Source organism: Manis javanica, chromosome 5, assembly GCF_040802235.1.
Source record: "Manis javanica isolate MJ-LG chromosome 5, MJ_LKY, whole genome shotgun sequence".
NCBI classification, from domain to species: Eukaryota; Metazoa; Chordata; class Mammalia; order Pholidota; family Manidae; genus Manis; species Manis javanica.
In genome coordinates, this window is record NC_133160.1 from 173,109,965 (window position 1) to 173,126,560 (window position 16,596).

General features: G+C 49.8%; 1 protein-coding gene across 5 annotated transcripts in view; it reads left to right on the top strand.

Annotated features, from left to right (window-relative positions):
• AFAP1 (actin filament associated protein 1) overlaps window positions 1–16,596 on the top strand; it is a 149,758-nt gene that overhangs the window by 102,047 nt on the left and 31,115 nt on the right. For all 5 annotated transcript variants that reach the window (XM_073238022.1, XM_073238023.1, XM_073238024.1 and 2 more), the window contains 3 exons: window positions 1,301–1,382; window positions 5,989–6,138; window positions 13,505–13,716. In XM_073238022.1, coding sequence (XP_073094123.1) covers window positions 1,301–1,382; window positions 5,989–6,138; window positions 13,505–13,716 — 444 coding nt within the window. The remainder of the gene's footprint in view (window positions 1–1,300; window positions 1,383–5,988; window positions 6,139–13,504; window positions 13,717–16,596) is intronic.

Genomic DNA, 16,596 nt, shown 5'->3' on the forward strand with positions numbered 1-16,596 from the left:
TGTATACAAAGAGTTTTATTTTAAGGAATTGGCTCACATGATTATGGAAGCTGGCAAACCCACCCTCTGCAGGGTGGGCCTGCAGGCTGGAGGCCCAGGAGAGTTGACGACGCCGTGAGACCTGGGGTCCGTCTGCTGGAGAAGCCCTTGGTGCCTGGGGAGGCTGGTCTCTGCTCCCTTCAGGCCTTCAGGCACGAGTGAGGCCACCCACACTGTTGAGCAGCACCTGCTCACTCAGGGCCCACCGGCTTACATGTCAGTCTCATCCCCAGACACCCTCCAAGTTGATGCAGAAGATTGACCCCTGGTTCCTAGGACCGCTTTGTTAGGGCCCGGCCAGACCTATTGACCTGGGGACTGGGTGCCCCCAGCCTGGTTGCCGGGGCAGTGCCAGCTTCAGTCACTCTGTCCCCGGAACTTGGTACATACTCAGTTCCCAGGACACACCATAGTCCCTTCACTGCAGCTCTTCCCGGCGCTGCTGTGGGGTTGCAACACCTGTCTGCCGTCCTTGGCCAAGATTGCCTGGACCTCTCAGGATGAGCAGGGTGTGTGTGTTCCCCTGTGCCCCTCTATCATCCAGATACCTTGTTGGTCTCCTGGCTGGCCAGTGTCTAGGGTACTGGGTATGCTGTGGGCGGTTCTGAGGAGGGCATTTGGAGCCCCTTTCCTCTATGACACTAGTCGTCTGGGCAGAACAGAAAGATTCCTACTCTAACCAACGTCTCTTATTTGGGAACTGACTTAGAGTCCTGACTGCTCCTTACATGGAGACCTAAGGTGCTTCTTACACCTCAGTCCTAATAGGACTGAGATAATTACAGGAATCCAGTGCCCTTTGACAGTTTTGAATGACAGTCTCTCTGCATATTTACTCTGAGTGTATTTGTTACAAGGAGATGCTTGACACCCAGTTATTGATGAATTACGGGAGGACATCAAATGGGTGATGGAGTATTTATTCTAGAGGGATAATTCAGCTTGGTGACAAATATTTTTTGTAATCTTAGTATTTTTTCAAAATTATTTGCACGAACAGTGGTTTGAATGAAATAGGCATGGTACTATTGCTAGTGTTAGTATAACCTCAGCAAGGGTTTCTGTTCTTTTGAGGTTTTAAAATCTTTGGTATCCGTCCAAGCAGCTGGTCTGTTACAGTTGGGCCCCTGCTGCCTCTGGGTTGTTGAAAACTTGGCCCACATTTTCCTTCCCCTTTGAGTCAACTTTTGGACGATCCACGATACACCACTTGGCCAGCGTGACCACTGTGAGAATGACTTAATCCTTTCTCTGCTTGTAGAAACTGTCTTCAGAGAGGCCAAGCTCAGACGGGGAGGGAGGCACAGAGAATGGAGTTCCCGTGTGTGATGGGAGGGAACAAGGTGAGTCCTGCTCATGCCAAAAATGTGTGAACTAGAAAATAAAAATGAAAAGCAAACTGCAGCCAGTTCTGTAAACTCTGAGCAGGTGAAAAATTTCCCTGGTAGTTTTGTAGTGCAGCTGTCATTGTCCCACATGGTGATGATGGAGACTCCAGGGCAGCCCTCCGGTCAGCCCCAGCCCCACGTGTCCCCTTGGCCCGGGGGGTTTCTGTGGCCGTGATGCATGCCCCGTGTGTATTTTGAATGTGACTCCAGCAGTAGGTCATCTCTTCCCCTGGTCTGTCAGTAGACGTGTTTGCAGAGCTGGTATTGTCATTTTGTTTCACTCCGTTTTGTGCTTTTTATTTAATAAGTGTGTGGTGGTATGTACCTGTGGCCTTAGCTCACATTCCCTAGTGGCTAATGATGTGAAACATTTTGAATGTTTACCTGCTTCCTGTGTGTCATCTTTGATGAAATGTCTATCAAATCATTTGCCCATTGTTTTCATTGGATTTTTTTGTTCCTATTATTTACTTGCAAGAGTTCTTTATATATTCTGAATACAAGCCATTTGCCATTCATGCTCTGTACATAGCTTCTCCTGGTTTGTGGCCTGACTTTTGATTCTCTTCAGGTGCGTGGGCTGCGAGCGGGGCTGAGCTTCGTTGGCCATTCTTGTGCGGCCCCAGCAGCCTGGGTGCCTGTTGGGCCCGTGGCCTCAGCCTTCCCGACGAGCAGTCTGTGCCCACCCAGCTCACCTGCGCCCCAGCATGAGAATAGAGTGGGTGTTTCCTTGCTCTGAAATGAGTCTTCCTTAAACCAAAGAGCAAGCCAGGCCATTAAGAAGCTTGGAACCCAAACAGCCTGGACTATTGTGGTGTTACAAGGGTCCGACCAAAGGACCGTGATCTCTGCCTTTGCCCATGTGGCTTTCCCACTCTCTAGTGCCTGCGTGTAATCTTGTTCTCTGCGTGGGAAGTTGTTCTGTGGAAAGTACTCTCTGTGTCCTCCCAGGGCACATCATGTGCCGTCGGAGCCAGGAGTGCTGTCTTTAAGCTCTGCCCTGGCGTGGAGTGACGTGAAATCTCAGGCTGCTGTTTGGGCGGCCTCTGCCTCTGCCTCCTCTGTGGCCCCTCAGTGCCCCTCCATAAACGGCTCCCACAGAATGGTCTATATGCCTGCTTGCATGTGCAGGTGAAGATAGCCATACTTAAACCCTCCCATTTCCTTTTAACCAGGGCAGCCCTGTATACTTTGTAAAGGTGATCTGGGTTCAAACATTTTTTGCCTGGAAAGTGCTTTGCATATAGTAGACACTCAGTAAGTAGCCACTGAGTGAAAGCAACAGTTCCAGCACCTTCTGACTTCCTGTCTTAGCTTTTGTTCTGGCTGCCCACTTGTGACCAGTTTGCGCTTGAGAGATTTCCGTAGTTCCCTTTCTCCCAGTCATATAATGACGCAGACAGATGTCTGTGCTGGTTGAGTAGAGAAAATCCTGCACTCTACAGCTTCTCCAACACGCTAGGTTCTCAGCTCTGTGTGGGACGGTCCAGCCTCCGTGTGGTCAAAGCCGCCGGGAATGACTGAGACTCTAAGTTCTTCTTTCAAGGTGACAATCCTAGTATTTAATCAGTCAGTGTAGTAGGATTTTTGGTGAATGAGTAAGCATCCTATAGCTATTGCAGCTGATAGGAGAAAAGAGAATTGAGGTCCGATCTGTGCAAAGTGTCATTGTCCCTCGTTAGCACTGCACACATTTAAGATTTTATCACACGTCATACATAGTCTGATGATATTAGCCCCCTGTCCCCATTCTTCCCAAATAAAGAAACTTCTAGACTACCATTTATGTAGGCTAATAGGGAACTGTCTGCAGTTATGTTTATGGCTTCAAAAATGCTGGGAATTAGCTTTGCTCAGTCATCTGCTGTCCCACCCACTCCACACTGACGGTGGCTGCAGTTTGGACTCCAAAGCTTTGCTACTCTGTAAGTGCAGTGCTTTGAGAATTTTGAGTTTGTGGGCTTTTCTTTGTAATTCTATTACATGTGCTAAAGTCCGCCTTTTGTTTAATAAATAGCATCAAACATTTTATTGAATGTCAGTCTCTTTCCCACATTCCTACATACTTTGGCTTTTTCTTCCCAGGACTACCTCATTTCTGCTTTTGCAAAAAATTAACCCATGGGCATTCAAGGAAGTAAGAGTATTTTGGTGCAGTCAGAGTCCAGGGAGTACTTTTTGGACAGGAGCAAAGCCTAGGAAAACTGGAAGAAAGCTAACCACCCAGCTTGTCTAACTCCTTTACCTTGCGCTGCATTCCCCGAGCTTTGCAGAGGGATGTCTGCCGGGCCCTCCGGCCGCCCTTGCTGAAAGTCTCCCCTTTAAAGCTCAGAGATTGTCCCCAGTCTCTTTAGAAACAGCCAAGAGGGTCTGCCGTGGCTGCTTTCACCTTGGGCTTGAGTGATCTGAAGTCAAACGCTGTGGCTGCCCCACTTCAGGCTCCCAGGGAGGGGACATGCCTTCAGAAGAAGAGATTCAAACAGATTCTTGGTTCTTGCAGAAAGGGTAAAAGAGGGTATGTGCTGCTAGAGGGTCAGGGGCATGCTTAATCTTACATTTAAAATAACGCACAAAAAGGTTGATCCATGTTGTCTCAGCTCAGGCTGCCGTAAGAAGCTAACCACTGACTCAGGTCTTAAACAACAGAAATTCCTATCTTACAGTTGGAGGCCAGAAGCCAGGATTGAGGTGCTGCCAGGGCGAATTGCTGGTGACAGCCCTCTGCCCGGCTTCCGAGGCTCCTCCTCGCCGTGTGCTCATGCGGCCTTGCTCCTGTGCACAGTCTCTTCTTAGAGGACCCTGATCCTGCCAGCTCAGGGCCCCACCCAGATGACCTCATTTAACCTGAACTCCTTCTTAGGGGCTCCCTCTCCAAATAGAGCCACACAGGGAGTTAAGGCTTTTTAGCAGTTCAGTTCTGGAGGGACACACACATTCAGTCCCCAACACCGTGTTCACCCTGAAATTTAGCCCGGCTTTGTTTTTAACTCTAATGTAGCACCTCTTGCCTCAGACATCATTACTGTCATTTCTTTCTAGAGAGGAAATCAGAGTTAAAACAAAGTGACCCCACAGGTCTCATGGGAAGGAGAGCAGAACGAGGCAGGCCAGATGCAGGCTGGCATCCCACCAGTGCCCTTCAGCCAGGCTGCAGTGGCAGCAGAGTGCAAACAGAAGCCAGGACTGCCCCCTGCTCCACTCCGCCTGGGAGAGGCCGGTGGGGACAGGGTGGGAGTGGGTGTGAGGACCAGGATGTTTTAGAGGAGGGTGTGGGGATTAGGCCTAGGTTCATGATCTCACGTCCCTGAATCCCCCTCCTCTGGAATCATCTTGTGCTAATGGGGAGAGGGGGAGGGGAAGAAATTCTGGACTTACATTGCATTTTCAAAATTGCCTGTGATGCCTCTAGGTTATAGAGTTTGAAGGTGTTGCCCTGCTGGTGGTGGCAGAAAGAGTGGTTGGGAGTCGCTCCGGGCTCTGGATCTCGTGCACCCCCTCTCAACACATCCCACACTGTGCGAAGGTGCCCTTGACCCCCTGCACCAGGCAGATCATGGCCCTCAGCCGATCGAGTTGAGTGGCAGCCCACCTTTTCAGAGGTGCTCCGTAGGAGGGGTCCCGTCCCTCAGGCCTGGGTGCGCTCTCACAGGCACATGGTCACTCTGCACAGTCCCACCCCCGGTTCTGCAGGAGGTGGGGAACACAGCCTGTGGGAGGCAGTACTTTGTGTTTGCCTGGCAGGGAGCCACACTGGGCGCTCCAGCCATGTGCGTGGTCCTGAATCCCCTGGCACTTCCCCTGCTCACCTTTGCTTGCTCAGATGTGGGTCCAAAGTTGCCAGACCTTCCAGTTTCCCAAGGGAAGCCAGAAATAATTTTTATGCAAAACGTGTGAATTTTGCATATTGTCAATGAATTCGTAACTGAACACTGTGCAGGCCAAACAGAACATGACAGGCTGTGAGCCAGCCGCCTGTCCGCGAGCTCTGGGCAGGGCACGCTTGCATGTGTCTAGCAGCGGGCTCGCTGAAGGACACTGCTCCCCCCACTCACCTGTGCCCTCCCTGCCGCCAGGATGTGTCTCTCTGGGCTTCCTTCCGCCCTTAGACTTGTCCCGCTCCTCCAGCGTTCGCCTGAGCCAGCGCTCCTCCAGCCTGGCCTTCCCTCGGGCTTTCGCACAGACAGCTCCTCATTGCTGGGCTCTCTGCTCAGAGCTGACCCCTCTGAGAGGCGTTCTCTGACCACCAGTTGCTGCAGCACATAACCCTACCTAACTGTCCACATGGGCCTTGCCACCGTTTGACCCCCTTTGTGTGTGTGTGCGTGTGTGTGTGTACATGTGTGCTCCCAGCTGCTCCAGAGCACAAGCTTCCTGAGAGCACCTCTGCCTGCTGTCTCCTCTTGTGTCTAGACCAATAGCTGGCACGTAGTCAGTACTCGGTAATTAAAAATTGGGGAAAATAAAATGGCTATGACTCGACTAATACTTTATCTTTATTTTTTTCAATTCTAAAGTCTTTGACTGAGACATACTCTTTTGTCGTCACTATTACTCTTTACAGCTAAGAGGAAAAAAGGTTCCAAATCAGAGGCCAAGGGAACCGTCTCTAAAGTCACTGGGAAAAAAATCACCAAGATCATCAGTTTGGGGAAGAAAAAGCCGTCCACAGATGAGCAGACCTCGTCGGCCGAGGAGGATGTCCCCACCTGCGGTAAGGCGGAGGCGGACGGAAGGAGGGTGCCGCCCCTGTCCCGACCCCTGCGCCACACTCTCCCAGGGCTCTCCACTCTGCCCTCTTGACAGTCGGGTTGTGGTCATTGGAACTGTGGGAAATGTATTACATTTTACTGCTTATTAATCAAAAACTGTGCAGGAGTTTGAGGTGTTCCCTGAGGCTCTTTCAAGATGAACACGTTCTCTCTTTGGTCCCATGAAGTTCTCCTGCAGCCCTTTAAGGCCATGTCCTCGGTTATGTGAAGACGGGGGAATGGGGTACTGCAGAACATTTGTGGAGTTAAGACCAGTTCTTCCCTTGGGCTACGGTAATAAAACACCCTTCCTTGTAATGCCCCATTTTTAAACTTACATTTCAAACCCAGTCTCACCCACGGACCATCCCCCTCATCAGTTTTCCATCCATAAGTATTATCTGAGCAGTTGCTGTTGGTCAGGACTGTGTGGGCACATGCAGGCGAACCCCTGCATGATCGCTGTGCTGCCTGCCCTGCCATCGCGTCCAGGTGAGCAGCAGACAGGTCTGGGACCGGAATCACAGAGGCAGACGTGCGGTAACTCCCTGTGACCACGCTAGGAGGGAGAACAGGACAGAGTCTGTAGGGACCTCAGTCAGAGGAGGGGACGGTCAGGCGGCCTCTGTGAAGAGGGGGGCCAGTGGGAGTTCACAGACATCGTGTTTTCTGGGCAGCCAAGCTTAGAAGAACCATGCAACTCTCCAGGAGAAGAACTTTAGAAGCTGAAAAAGGGCTATCTACCCTTTTAGAGGTAATTCTTAAAAATTAAGAATGGGCCATAATTTTCCTTGACTACTTCAACTTTCTATCGGTGTAAATCCCATAATTCCTTTTATTTGTAGGGGTACTATGCTTACCTCCCTCTCTATGTCCCTCTCCGAGTATCCATTCTATTCAAAGTATTAGGTTTTAATTTGGGGGATACTCAAAGATATGTAATTTAGGTGCTGCCTGAAAGTGCCTAAGCTTGACCATACATACAAAGATACATCTTTTCAACAAAGAGCACGTCCCAGGTGTGGCTTATGTTAAAGGCAAACAGGAAGCCGGAGGAGGGTAGCCCGTGGAGTCTGGGCCCGTGTGAGGAGCCTGGAGGGGCCAGACCTGGGCCCATCGTGAAGGCCCGGCAAGGCCGATCCTCGGCTCCTTCCAGCTTTAAGAGCTGTGGTTCTAGGAAGCTGCACCAATAAGATTTTTAGTGGGCATAATCGAATGATTTCCTTCCTCAACCCTTGGCAGGTGGGGTGGAAGCTGGTGGGCACACAGTGCGGAGGCGCTGCCTGGTGGAGGTGTCATCTCTGAGGGGTCCAAAGGCAGCTGTCTGGAGGGAGAGGTGGGGGCAGATGATGACACCAGAAGGAGACTATGGGTCTAGGAACCCTGGGCATTCTGAGATCCCTGACCTAGTCCCTCATCAGGTGGAGGGAGTCACAGAAGTGGCCTGACTGAAGCCCTTTCCACTGCCCTACACAAAGGAGAACACAACAGGTGGGGAGAGCTCAGCAGGGGGGGCAGGGGTCACACCAGGTGGGGAGAGCTTAGGGAGGGTGGGGTGGGGGGAGGGCATTTGTTCATGCCTGGCAGTGTTTCCTTGTCATCTGTGCCATTCTTAGAATGACAAAGAGCCATCAGTGATGTGGGATCATTTCCCCACTTACATTTGCCCCGGAGAGGAGAAGGGAGTTAGGATTAAAGTTGGAGAGCAGAAATTATCCAACAAAAAGTAATTGCTGTTTTAGCTTTGGTTTTGTTTTTTAAGCTACTCTAGGTCCATGGAGAAAATGGAAATTCTTGCATGAAAACATTCAGACAGAAGGTAACTTACAAACTGGTGCAGATCCTCATTTTCCAGACGAGACGTGGGCTTGCCCTGGGCCCCACGGCCGGCTGGGGGCAGAGCCAGGCCCAGGCCCCACCTCTGTGGATTCCCTGTAGCCCACTCCTTCTCCTGTCTCTGCACATCCTCAGAACCTCCATGTCAGGGCTCCCACTGGCCAGCTCTGCTGGTGGTCGCGTCAGACGTGGCCGGAAGTGCGCTGGCTGGGCGCTGGCTTGGGACCGAGCTGATTGCGAGGACGTGGGAACGAAGTACTGCACCTGTGGTGGGCGCGTGCAGGTGGCCATCAAACTGCCTGGTGGGCGTCTTTTCCTCTGTCCAGAGAACATCCACTGCCCACGAGTTTTTAAATTGTCACCTAGTTCTTTGCTAGGACAAGGAAACAGGGGAGGGGTCTGTCGAGAATCCAAGGGGAGAATGACTCTTTTCAGTCATTTTAGTACGGCTGTAAAGTTTCAGGCAGGAAAAGTTAAGACCCTGCCGAACAACCTCTGCAGCTGTTCTCATGCTGCGAGCAGAGGAAAAGCCACACTGGGCAGTGGCAAGGGCAGCAGGGCACACTCGGAAAGGGGCTCCCGGCGCAGATGAGCTGAGTTCACATCCCAGCCCCACGGAATGCTGGCTGCTAGCTGGGCCTCCAGGCACAGGGAAAATCCTGCTGGCAGGGCCGGGAAGACGCCTCTCTGCAGCTGCTCCGTGGGCGGGCGTGGGGGGCGCAGCACAGCCCGGGCGCTGCGGCTCTGGGTGCCGCCCCACGCCTCACGGCTCTCCTTAGGCCTGCGGGGTGTCGTGGGCAGCAGCCGGGCCCGCTCTGAGACAGGCACGCAGGCCCCTCTGCAGAGTCCTTCTCCAGTGCCTACAAGGCCTGGGATCACTGTCGCTGTGAATGCGCTTCGCTCCGCCTCTTCCGTGTCTGCCGTTGTTTGGACTCGTGCACATGCCTCTTGACTGGCCGCCTTCTACTCCACATCCGTCCGGGACACCAGATGGGAATTTGGAGACCGTGACTCATTATGTCATCCCAGGCTGAGAAAAGGCTCTTTTGCTGCTTAGTTCAGGGTCCTAAGATTCTTATCTCAACTGAAATCACAGCTTTTTCTTCTCTGTTACTGGATTCAGATTCAAGTCTAATTTGCTCTGAGGTGTGTCCCCAACGTCTAGCACAGAGCCTGGCAGATGATGGCAACTCAGTAAATACTTGTTGACTGAATGAATGACCTTAAGTGAATCACATGACCTCCCTGAGCCTCTGGTTGTTCATTTTGAGATGGGCCCATACTTAAAACTACTTTGTTTTCCTACAAATTGAATGTAAAATCATAAAGCACTAAGCTCAATGCCTATTCATAGTTTATGCTCAGTAGATGGTCACTGTTAATATTTTTTGTTCACCTGATGAGATTTTCTTCTTAACCCGAGCAAAGCAGGCATATTCAAGGCGACATGAGGCGATGCCGATGAGCACACAGGTACTGCAGAATAGGGAGTCCAGGAGGGGGGAGGGGCCCCAGGTGCCGCGCTGGAGGGCTTCCTGGAGTCAGGTCGCCTGAGCTACTCTAAAGGGCTTAGTGGGGATGTCCAGGGCCTCTTCCAGCTCTCATGCTCTGTGGTTTTTCAAAGTTTTCAACAATTGGATTCATCAGTGGACAGGAAAGTTATATGCCTCTCACTTTCAATCATCATCTACCCCAAAAGTCAAATGACATCTAACCCAGGAGGAGGAGGGCAGTCTTGGTATGAGCCGCCCTGTTGGGTGTTGGCATACGAGTTCTTGGCACATGCGCCTACAGGGGGCACATGGCCGAGGGGGGGAGGTCGGTGCTAGGGCATCGGCAGGCTCAGGATCCACCATGGGCAGCATCTGGACATGCACTGTCCCCTCCTCCTCCTTGGAGGTACTTTCCCAGGCCGTCTCCCAGGTCTGCATCTTCCCAGGTCTGCATCTCTTGGACGGTGGACCAAGACTTGCTGAGAAGATCAGCAGCTCACTGGAATGAAAGTCCTCTCAAAAGTGTGACCAAAACACGTAGCTAAAGAAAATAAATCTGGGGACGCCAGGCCGCACTTCCGCCAGGCAGCCTCTGCCTGCTCTTGTGCAGCTGCTTCAATTTGCTGGACACCTGGTGTGAGACCAGAGGCCAGGCCCTCAGCAGCTGACTGGGAGCATTATGTCTGCGCTCCTCCCTCTGTGTTTTTGTTTAATACCAGACCGATAAAGCTAATTTTATAGTTCAAAGGAGACCTCCTGTATTCTTGCCATAGTTTTGCCAGAAACTTAGATTTCTTTCTTTAGAATTTAGAGCAAAAATAATCTTGAAACACCAAGCTGAAATTCCAAAATTGTTCACATACAGTAACACCTCACCATACATGATAAGTGGGACCCAAAAAAAGAAAAATAAAATTATATTGGAATTGCCTTACCAAACAGTTCATTGAAATGACCAGGATGAGCCTGGGCACCCAGGATTCCAGCCCGGCCTGGCCCAGCTGCACTTGGGCGCCACCTGGTGGTGGGCCTTGCCCAGCTGAAGGATTCAAGGGGAAGACTTGGGACTCAGTGTCTGCACCCATGCCATCAACCAGACGGGTGGTGTCAGGGCAATACAGGGGTAGGGGGACCTCTGACCCCAGGGTCCTTAGATGGGTTGTCTGCCATTGCCCTGCGTGCCCCTTCCTCATCTCTATGTGCCCTACTCAGAAAGTAGGAATTTTAGGTCACCCTTTTTGAGAAGAACAGAGGGCAGCAAGCCTGGCAGGGGAGGACAGCTGCCATATGTGGACATGTCACCATGGAGTTGACTGTAGAAACAGTCCTGGCTTCCCCAGGGGCCTCTTTCTGCTTTTCTCTTTGGGGACTGTCAATAAATCTGACGAAGGTGTTAGAATATGGTAATTCCACATCTAGTCATGCTCTACCTAAAATGTAAATCTGTCCGGTATAGTCATTCCTTTTGTGACTAAAAGAACAAGAGATTCATAGCATTCGGTGACTTTGGGCCAGATTCAGCCAGGGAAGGAACTATCAGGAGGCCACCTTTGCTTTTTCGGTGGATATACTGTCACTTGGTTAGTGCAGCCAGCCTCAGGGACTGCTGGCCAGCTCTGCAGGGCAGAGACGGGAGAGAGCACGCCCCTGTGGGGAATTCTGAAACTGGAAAGCGGTGGGGACATCCGAAGGAATGTTCTCACTGTTACGTAGAAAGCAGATATGCTGCGGGTTCATGCACTTTGCTGAAATTACTCTATGAACATTCCAGCATCTTAGTTCCCATCACGATTCCCTGCCGTCTTCTGCATCAAGGCCACGTTCTACCAATAGATTCTGAGGATCTCTGTAGTCAGATGCCTGGATGTCTCTCATGCTCCCCTCTTCTCCAGCCAGACCCGTCCCTTCCCCAGGCTCATAGGAGGCCCCTACCTCTAAAGGCCCAGGCAAGGAGCGCCTCACCCACTGAGCCCCTCCAGACTTCACACAGGCTTCCCTTCTGCCAGCCCAAATCCTGACTCCTCTGTGCCCCAGGCTTAGCAGCTCTTCTGTGTGGCAATTCCTCACCTGGTGTTAACCTTACATGTCTGAGCAGATTGTTTTTTAGGAGCAATTTCCTGCCTTTCTAGATACACCATCATGTCTGTATCCAGGTGCATTGACTCATGCTCAGAATATACAGTGGGTGCAGTTTGCAGTCATTTCATAACAGTCCAGAAAAGTGAGCTTTTAGCATGGTTCATTACATACAGTAGTGCTAAAATCATCGATATTAATGGTTCTAATAGCCATGACTTCGATGTCCAGATATTGTAACTGACTGTTTTTTAAAGAACAAATCAGAGCTATGTCATTCATAAATAGCATTTTACAGAATGAAAACCACAGCTCTTTATCTGCTGTCTTTAACTCTCAAAAGAGCTTCAGGTCAGGCTTTGCTGGGGGCTGTGAGCGAGACACTTCACCTGCTGGGGAACGAGCTTCCCCTCCGTACAGCGGGCCTTCTGGCTCCTTCCGACTTCTGTTCTCCAGCCTCCTTCACCCTGCTCCAGGCCCTCCTGAAGACATAAATAACAAGGAATTTGTTATTTATAATACATAAAGTACAAGGAATTTGTGTCCAGGTACTTGAACCAATGGGCTCACTTCCCTGCTTTCTCTTTTTTTTTTTCACAAATACGGCAACTCATGCCCCCAAACTGAAGTTTTCATTCAACGCTTTTGTTTAGGGCATGTTCATAGAACTGATTCACATGTAGCCAAAGGAAAATTAAAACCTTATAAGAGTTTACATCATAAATTCATTGAGCAAATGTTTATATGCAGTATGTAAAGCACCATGACGGGCCCTTAGCATCCCTATGTGTTGGGCTTCGGCTTTGGTTTTGTCCCTCCGCACGGCACCTATCCATTGCTAATAAAGTGTGTAAGACATGAAACGTGAAATGAGCAAACACTGGGAAGGATTTGCTTTGCTGTGTGAGCACATGTGTGACTTGAAAGAGTACCTGATGGCTTAAGGAATCCTTTCTTTTTGACCTGCATTTTGTATGCGTTTAAGTCCCTTCCTAAATCTTAACAGAAGGGGGCAGTAATTCACTAGCATCCTGGGGCAGTTAGAAGTCCTTGTTACCTGTGCAGTCTACTGTACATGCCTTGTTATTTCTAGAAAAATGCATGTTATGTTTGTGACAAATGAAAATGATCAGTGTCTTGTATTTGAGGTTTCCATTTTTTAAAAGGAGGATAATTGCTCCTGTAATTACATCACACCTGTAGCGTACTGAAAATACCATAAGTATCAGAGATGTGAATGGAACATTCTGTATATGCTCCAACTCCGGAGTCTGGGTTTCCGGGCAGCCTTCCCCAGTCAAAAAACCCCTCAAACTCGAGGCTGCAAGAAAGCTCTCTGAGTGCAGCCTGGGGCTCTCCGGGAATGTGGCCAGCAGTGAGGACTTACCACATCCTGAGGCCGCCCAGCACTGAAAAAAGCTTTCATTTTCAGATAGTTCTTAACTCAGAATCTGCCTCCTTGCAACTTTTGCCCTGGTTGTCTCATTTGCAGCTTCTCCAGAGGCACCTGAGTTCTTTTGTGTATGACAGCCCTTCATCTGTTTGCAGGTGTTCACCATGTCTGCATCTCCCGCTCGCCATCCACACACCCATGGCTCAGTGACCTTCCACATTCCCCAGACAAACCCCAAGTCCCCACAGCAACATTCGACATCTAGTGACTGATTCTTTGCACACACGCACCCCACATTACCTAGGGCTTCTGATACGGAAGGAAGAGCCCCCAAAGCTTGCTTGAAGTCAGTCACATTGCCGTTGTGGCAGTTCCTATTTATGTGTTTGTCTTTAGAAATGTGTGAGAGCCTGTTTCACCCCGGCTGCCTTCACTGGGCCTCTCTCCCTGAGACCCGAACAAGGGCCCATCAGCCACTTTCCGCAGGCTCATCTTCCCCGGGAGCCAACAGTCCGCGTTGTCTTCCTGCAGGCTACCTCAACGTGCTGTCCAACAACCGCTGGCGGGAGCGGTGGTGCCGCGTGAAGGACAACAAGCTCATCCTCCACAAGGACAGGACCGATCTGAAGACCCACATTGTCTCCATCCCTCTGCGTGGCTGTGAGGTGATCCCGGGACTGGACTCCAAACACCCGCTGACCTTCCGGCTGCTTCGCAACGGGCAGGAGGTCGCTGTGTTGGAGGTAGGCTGCTGCAGGGCCACCCCACACTCCTGGCAGTTCCTTCCGGAAGCCACCTCCTGGCTCCGCACCAGGCTCCTCACGCCTGGCCAGCAGCACCTGCATTGCCCCACTTCCTCTTTCCCCCTTCTGCCTGCCCTCCTTGTGGGGCACTCCTGGGCCCACAGCGCTGTGCCAGCTTTTCCTGAGCTACAAGCCAGACTCACCTGCCCAGTTTCCTCCTCCCTTCATTTCCTCTCATCCAATGTTTGCATGAAAATGAAATACACAGCTCCTTACAGGAGATTGCTTTTTAACAGCTGCCAGAATATAGCTGGTTTTAAAATTTCCAATAAAACTTTCTTTCCCCAACTATGTTTGCCTGTGAAATGGTGGTGTTTCCTCTAACTCATCCCTTGAGTCCATTATAGGTGGAGCAGGTTTTTTAGACAACTGACTGCCTTACAGGCAGTGGCTGGTGAACCGAATCCACAGCACGCAGAAGAAAACCTTTAGCTTGTAGGAACCCTTGGCTTTGTATACATTTTATTGTCTGTTTGGCTGCTTTCCTACAACTTCTTATTCTACAGCAGAAAAAAGGCAATGAAACTAATTCCTTAGCTTTCATACTTAGAACTTTCATTTTTGAAAGTTGTAATATGTACTTTTTTGTCTATTATATCACTAATTTATTTTCTACCCTATATTCAGACCTTTTTTCCTTTGCCATTTCCTCCCTTAGCATTATCATGATTAAGACACAAAGATACTCATACACACACATGTATAACCACAATACACAAATATCAGACTGTAGAATTTCCAGAGCACATGTAAGTTTCTTTATGCCGTGTAGGCAGTAGAAATGAGGCTGTGTTAGGTTTGGTGGAGTGGCCGGGTTCTCAATGACTGTGGTCCTATTGGTCAGTGGAGGGAAGAGCCTGGGTTTGGGACCAACGTCCAGGTGGCCCAGTTACTCTGTCTAGAAGGTCTTGATAAGACATAGGAGTTTGTTTCATAGAAATGAATTTCTGGTAGGGGCTAAAGAGTTAACCATATAGTCTTTCCTGCCATGGGGCATACAGCCCAGTAGTTTGTGATAAGGGGTCAGAAGGATAGACTGCTGTCTCCTAGGGCTGGCTTTGCAATAGGATGGCTACACAGAAAGCAGGCCAGGCCTGCATGCAGCCAGTGCCTGTGTCCTGGTCTTAGCTCTGCATGCTTTGATCACACCAAACGTTTTTCTCTCTTAGCTGCTTCGTTCATCTGTGAGACACGAGCATTGGGCTAGAATCAGTGTACTTGATCAGGCAGAAAACTGTTGGGTGGATAGCCATGGAAAAAAGCCATATATGTAAATGAGGAAACGATACTCTTGATCTAAAATCATGCAGGTTCCACCGGAGAGCCCTGGCAGCAGATCTGAGAGAGCATGCAGGGAGAAGGGGGTGTGGTGGTGAAGGGGGAGAGGTCCGGTCTGCCCTCGGAGAGGAGCTGGGCTGGGTGGGGTTTTGAGGCCCAGGAAGGAAGGTCCTGACCTGCCTTTGCTTCCAGACTGACAGGCTGGGGGTGTTGTGTTATGTTACCTCCTTCCATTTTCCAGTCATTCAAACAAACCCACACAGAACCACATAGCATTCCAACATAAGCAGAGAGCTCTGCCTCATCAGCAATCAAGTGCAGTGAGCCAGCTAGTAAAGTTGTAATCTGTACTTTTACTAAGATCATTTTATTTTAACTTTTATTTTGGGATAATTTTAGAATTACAGCAATACCCTTCATTTCTGTTCCCCAAATGGTAACATTTTACCATGTTTGCTATCTCCTGTGCTTCTCCCCGCTCTCTGTCTCCTGCACCCCCACTTCTTTGCATAAAGTTTTTCAGAACTGTTTATAGACATTTCCCCCTTTGTCCCTAAATACTTTATTGTGAATTCACTGAAAACGAGTGCAGTCCCTTACCAAAACTACAGTGATTAGCAAAACCAGGAAATTAACATTCATAAAATACTATTGTCTGATTCATAGATCTTAATCAGACTTTCCCAGTTATCCCACTAATGTCTCTGGTCTGAGCAGAAATCCCAGGTCCTGTGTTACATCAGCTACAAGTTTCTAGCCTCTCCATCTGTCTGGTTGCATGATGTTGATACTTTGAAGGGCTCAGACTGTGTAGGAGGTCCCCCCATTTGAGGGCTCTGCTATTTCCTGGAAGTTAGAATTGGGGGTATCCTTGTCTGGAGCCTGGGGAAGCAGTGCTGGATTTTGCAGTATTTCGTATCAGCAGGCACACGTGTCGCTTTGTCCCACTATGAGTGATGTTTGCTTTGGTCCCTTGGATAGGCTGTCTGCACGGCTTCCCCTCTGCAAGGTCACGGTGTTGTCCCTTGTCTTTCATAAGCATCTTGTGGAAAGATACTTGGAGACTGTGTAAATGTCCTGTTATCACTCACAATCTCACCCATTAATGGCTCTTGCCTGAAACGGTCATTACAATGACAGTTGCTAATGAGGACTTTCTAATCCATTATTCCTTCCACACCAACCAGCCAGCATCTTCTACAGGAAGGTTTCTTCTTCCTCTCATTTAATCAATTATCCATTCATTTGTGTGTGTGTGTGTATCAATGGGCCTGACTAGATTGTTATTTTAATCAGAGATTAAATCCTTCATTGTCATGATTTACTTGGGTGAAATCATCACAGACAAGGTCAGTGGAAGGTGCTTTGAGCTGGCCCCTGTGGCCTTTGCTCTGTCCCTATAATAAAGACACTATAGTGCCGTCGACTTTCAAGAACACTGCCTGTGTTGTGACACAGTACGATGTCCCAGGTTCATCTTGTACTTTTCCCTGCTCCAGGCCTGGAGTCAGTCACTTCTCCAAAGAGCCCCTAGTGTTCTCC